At 42.2% G+C, this 5,794-nt stretch overlaps 1 protein-coding gene across 1 annotated transcript; it reads right to left on the minus strand.

Moving 5' to 3' along the window:
• Positions 1 to 2,969: 2,969 nt before the first annotated feature.
• On the minus strand, positions 2,970 to 4,639 carry LOC112843032 (uncharacterized). The gene is made up of 4 exons (XM_025900708.1): positions 4,175 to 4,639; positions 3,832 to 3,925; positions 3,599 to 3,686; positions 2,970 to 3,483 (listed from the first exon to the last, which is right to left on the minus strand). Exons 1-4 carry the CDS (start codon positions 4,251 to 4,253, stop codon positions 3,097 to 3,099), a joined length of 648 nt encoding a protein of 215 aa, XP_025756493.1. The 5' UTR covers positions 4,254 to 4,639; the 3' UTR covers positions 2,970 to 3,096.
• Between the last annotated feature and the right edge of the window lie 1,155 nt (positions 4,640 to 5,794).

Consider the following 5,794-nt stretch of genomic DNA (forward strand, 5'->3'; position numbering starts at 1 on the left):
TTTGCAAAGAAAAGCGTCTGGACTTCTTTGAGTTGCTTGAAGACGTTTCACCTCTCATCCGAGAAGCTTCTTCAGTCCGGGGAGGGAACTCAAAACTGGATTATAGATGGCAGACAGTTGGTGGCGGTGGTTTACGACACCAACTGTCTGCCATCTATAATCCAGTTTTGAGTTCCCTCCCCAGACGCCTTAACGCCCACTCACATCCTGGGCCATCTGACCTCAGGAAATCACATGATTGGGTGGGGCCAGGTTTCACAATGAGCTCACCCGAAACCCTGGCTGATTAGGTCCCACACCCACTTTCACACCTTGGCGCATGTGATTAGAGGATCACCAGGGGGTCCTTTGTCCCTCCTTGGGGGGATACTCCCACTGGGTTTAAATCTGGGACTCTCGGCCATTTGACCTTAGAACTGAAGAAGCTTCTCGGATGAGAGGTGAAACGTCTTCAAGCAACTCAAAGAAGTCCAGACGCTTTTCTTTGCAAACTCCTTTGACTACGATGACCTGGATGACTGAGAACCTTCACAGACATATATACAGTGTTATCTTCATTTTAGATGTCAAAAAGTATTTGCGGCTCCCAGTGTTTTCTTTTGCGTGGAAACCGGGTCCAAGTGGCTCTTTGGGTGTAAAAGGTTGCAGACCCCTGCCCTAAACAATTGGAAAGAGGCTTCATCGGAGAATATGACTTTGCCCCAGTCCTCAGCAGTTCATTCACTATACTTTCTGCAGAAGATCAATCTGTCCCTCATGTTTTGTATTTTTTTGGAGAGAAGTGGCTTCTTTGCTGCCCTTCTTGACACCAGGCCATCTTCTAAAAGTCTTCACCTCACTGTGCGTGCAGATGTGCTCACACCTGCCTGCTGCCATTCCTGAGCAAGCTCTGCACTGATGGCACTCCGATCCCGCAGCCGAATCCTCTTTAGGAGACAATCCTGGCCTTTTTTGGACGCCCTGAAAGCCTTCTTAACAAGAATTGAACCTCTTTCCTTGAAGTTCTTGATGATCCTATAAATTATTGATTTAGGTGCAGTCTTAGTAGCCACAATATCCTTGCCTGTGAAGCCATTTTTATGCAACGCAATGATGGCTGCACATGTTTCTTTGCAGTTCACCATGGTTAACTGTAGGAGCCATAACTAAATATATAGAATTTTGATGATCACTGGGTTTTCATTTGTTTGGTTGTTATGGTGATGTGTAATGGGAGTCACGTGGGTGCTAGCAGTGACACAAGAGAGCGTTGTCAGTCTGTCATTCACTGGGTTTGATTTTGACAGAGAGGAGGGCTGGGTAGCCATAGTTTTTGTTGACCACTGCACAACATGTTTTGCCTTGTTACATTAGAGCCTGTGACGTTGTAAGAGTCCAAATCGTGAGATGATCACATTACTCTGTAAACTCTCAAAGCACTTTAATAAATAAGCAAACAATTCCACCTCTCGCATTATTGCGTAAAGTTGACAGCGCATCAGGCAAAGAGGCAAGCTCCATCCCCGGCCTCTAGCGACTGTGGAAGTCGCTACATTAACAATGGAAGAACAATGATTTCAAATTCAAGCATTGCCCTCCTTTTAACATGTCAGGTCTACCATTCTAACCCAATCAGCCTTACATAATGATCTCCAGCCTTGTGCTCGTCAACATTCTCAGTTAACAAGAGTTAACAAGACGATCACTGAAATGATCTCAGTAGGTCCTTTAATGACAGCAATGAAATGCAGTGGAAAAGTTTTTTTGGGATTAAGTTAATTTTCATAGCAAAGAAGGACTATGCAATTCATCTGATCACTCATAACATTCTGGAGTATATGCAAATTGCTATTATGAAAACTTAAGCAGCAACTTTTCCAATATTTATGTAATTCTCAAAACTTTTGGCCACAACTGGAGGTTTAGTTCTGTGTCAAGTCTGTAGCTGTGGCTTCCCCCATCGTTTATGTGTGTATTTGAAATCTGTTTACTAGCTAAATAAAACTCCGATGTACAAGTGATTTTATTTTCTCTTTTCTCTTTTATCAGTTAACCAGTGAATTTTTTTCTCTTTTATCTTTTATCAGTTAACCAGTGAATTTTACTTAAGTATGATAATCAAAATAAAGTTTTGACACACTCCTACAGAGCATCCTATTATAGAGCGTGCTTTTGGAATGATGAAGATGAGGTTCCGGGCCATCTTCCTTCAAGCGCTGGAGGTGCACCACACCTTTGTACCACATGTAAGTCATTACAATATAGTGCCATTCTTTTTCAAATAATTATGACATAATGGGAACTTTAGTGTATGTACATTTATAAACACCTTATTTGTTTTTTAAAAAAACCATCTGTTTCAGGTCATAACAGCATGTGCTGTCCTACACAACATCTGCCTCGGTGCTGGTGACGCTATGGACCCGGAGGATGCACCTGAGGATGATGTGCAAGATGAGGGGGAGATGGGTTTGGAGGCAGTCAGTGCTGCTCCCTGGCGGGACCAGCTATCTGCTGAGGTGTCTGCCCTGGAGGAGCTACCCCAGGACCATGAATATTTTTAAACAGGCAAGTATTCTGTTAGTAGAGCATTTTTTAGATATTACTTGTTAGATCTTTATTAACAGGATTGTTTGCATCTTTCTGAATACATCTTAGTGACATGGCAGCCGTCAGTTACATCAGCCCTGCAAACCCAAGTGACAGATGATGCGGTGGACAGTGGAAACGAGCATCCCTAGACCTTATGGAGATCACCCTGTATGATGCTCCACTTACTAGCTGGAAATACAAACCAAGGTCTTGCTTGTGGCACCTCCTCCATCTCTCTGGTCCTGGTCCAGCACATTCAGCAGCACTGCCCGAGACTTCCTGCTCAGCCAAAGATCAGACCTGGTTAAAAGTACCTGTGCTTACTGGGACACTCAGGTTAATCCTGACTGTAATAATAATTCTTAAGTATTCATGTTTTTTGTTGTTTTTTCTATTGTTACTTTTTTCAGACATTTTAATTAATTGTGTTGATAAAATTTATGTTGTACATAGTTTCTTTTTTTTAAAAAAAAGGAAAAACAATGTAAATAAAGGTGAAGCATTTACATTTTTATTTACAGAAATTTAATCCTTTTTTTTTTCAACAAGTTTCTCAAGCAAACCAAACAGTCTGTCCATTCTATCTTTTGCCTCCTGTGTTCTTCTTTCCTCCATTTCCCTCTGCAATCTCATGTCCTCTCTGATTAAATCCAAAAACCCATCCCTGTCCTTCTTTCTTTTTGCCCCTCTTTGCTGCACCTGGCCCTCATCTTCCTGCTCTTCCTCATCCAACACTTGGTTGCCCACTGCTGAACTGGGCCCTGGAGTGTCCTCATGGATGGAAGCAATTAGCACTGGAGGCTTGGTAGAAGGCCTCTGTCCTAACACCTCATCCATGAGGGCAAACCAGGGCCATGTAGCAGCAGTGGGTTTCCCGCTCACTCCCTCGCCTGACCCTGGATACTTGAAGTCCTAAAGGCAGAGGAAATAAAAAGTGGCAGTTGACAAAAAAGCAACAGTACAGGTTTACATGAATAAGTTTCTAACTTGCTAAAAAAAAAACATATTTGAATACAGCTGTACATACTTTGTATTTCTTTTTTAGATTGTCCCAATTTTTTTTAGCCTGCAAAGGGGTGACTTTACCCTGCAGGCCCATCTTCTCAAGAATGGCCCTAACAGACAGAAAATAATAGAGCATATCAATCTTCTTAATTCCTGAACAGCATCCATAGCAAATGTACACACTTCGGACTAAAAGACAGATTAAGCTCTCTCCCTTATGCCTAACAGATTAAAAGCGGCATATTGTTGCTGTACCTCCAACCCACAGTGGCTGAGTTTTTGGCACCGGTAAACAGGTGCTCACTGTCGCTCCGGAGTTTAATGAACTCGGTCGTCTGCTCTTTGCTCCCTAAAACATGACAGGACATTGGAGTACAATCAACCATCTCACACTTCTGTTTAATGGGTTTTCTGTTTGATGTTTATTCAGCTATGTGAAAACTACTATAACTTTAATCTCAGCCAAACTGATTTACAGAGGAACAAATAAAACTGTGAAAAAACAAACAAACATTAAGATTTATAAGTTATCTAAGTGACTTATATATATCATGTTTAACCCGAGTAGCGAAAGATAGCGCGGGGTCGGAAAACTTACAACTTGCCAGTGTTCTCGCCGGCTCCCGGCCAGCTATCGAGTGGGTGGGTAACAGACGTCTCCGAAAACGTCGGCGCATTTTTGCAAATATGTGATGTCTTGATAAACCGAGTAGATATTTGAAGTTTACACAGCTACATTCTCACATGAAAATATCTTAAAAGATTATTTTGTGACACAGACAGAGTAATATTAACTAACCTTTTAATGTTAAAAATGAGCGGGACTGTACAATCGTAAGTTTTAACGACTGTAAAAAATTACTTCCATTGAACTGCCTTGTTAACTACTTTAAGAAACATCTTAACATTTGTATCGCTACTTCAAATACAACTTACATTTAAAAATGTAGTTGTCCTCGACCGCCGTTTCTACCGCCTCCGTAACTGCCGCCATTGCTGAAAACTGGAGTTTGGCTGGGCCGCGCTATGAATTCTGGGATATGGTGGGCCACGAAGGACACAACTGACCCATCCTTCAAATTCGGGGAAATGAAGGACGCATTTGTCGGCCGCATTTGAAGGAGTCGACGAATTGGGACAGCCTTCATCGCGTCGCTGTGACGTAATCGGCCTTCAAATGCGGCCACCAGAGGATGCAGCCGACGTTTTGGGACACAGCTTGTGTCTTCGTGAATTGTTTCCTGTTTTATTTTGAAGGGTTATGTCTTATGTCAGTGTTGCTAGCTTCACTCCCCTGTCTCGTTAGGTCTCATTCCTCCCAGCTGTGTTACCCTTCTGTCTGTAATTCCTTGATGACTCCCTCAGTGTATTTAAGCCCCGTGTTCCTTTGTGTAAGTGTCACGTTGTACCCTCAGACTGGCATGGCTGTTTCTGTTCTCAGTGTTTGTGGTTCAGTTTAAGTTTTGTTTTGTTTTTTTGTTTTGTTTTTTACTTGGCCTGCGATAGAGCAGAGGACTTTGAATTCCGCCTCCGTGAGTCTGCATATTGGGTTCTTTATCCTGCCTGCCTGCACACAGCCTTGACAATGAGCACTCGAAGCGCTTTATAAAACTCGTGCATTCACACAAGCACTTTATCTAAGTTTTTTAGTGCTTCTGTCTAACATTCACTCGCATTCACGCTCCCATGGATGATGATATGGGAAGGTCAATGATTTTGTCCTTTTTAAGGTCTTGAAGGCAAGCGATAACTTTCTTTTTGTAGCTGCTTGTGGGGTCTCGCTTTAATGCTTCATAGGTATTGTTGTCACTAAGCAGTGTAGTTATCGTTGCGTAGTTTTCCATTGTGTTTAAAACCACAGTGCACCTTCCTTTGTCAACTGGTAATTTGGTGATGTCGTGGTCTTTGCTCAGGAAAGTGACTGCTTTCTTTTCTTGTATTGTCAGGTTAGACAGAGGGACTTTGGCACTGGAGAGGGTGGCTGAAACTTTCATCCTGATTTGCTCTCTAAGTAAAGTTTATTTATATAACACCTTTCACAGGTGTGTCACAAAGTGCTTTACAAGGTAAAAACACAATACACAGAATCTGCTTCTGTTTGTGATAAATTATTATTTATTATTATGGCGGTTTCTGTGGTTGTGATGAGGTCCACAATGTTGGATTACAAGACAGACGTTGAAAGGCTGCTCCAATATGGCGTTATTTTTGTGCCACT

This window comes from Oreochromis niloticus, linkage group LG3 (assembly GCF_001858045.2).
Source record: "Oreochromis niloticus isolate F11D_XX linkage group LG3, O_niloticus_UMD_NMBU, whole genome shotgun sequence".
Lineage (NCBI taxonomy): Eukaryota > Metazoa > Chordata > Actinopteri > Cichliformes > Cichlidae > Oreochromis > Oreochromis niloticus.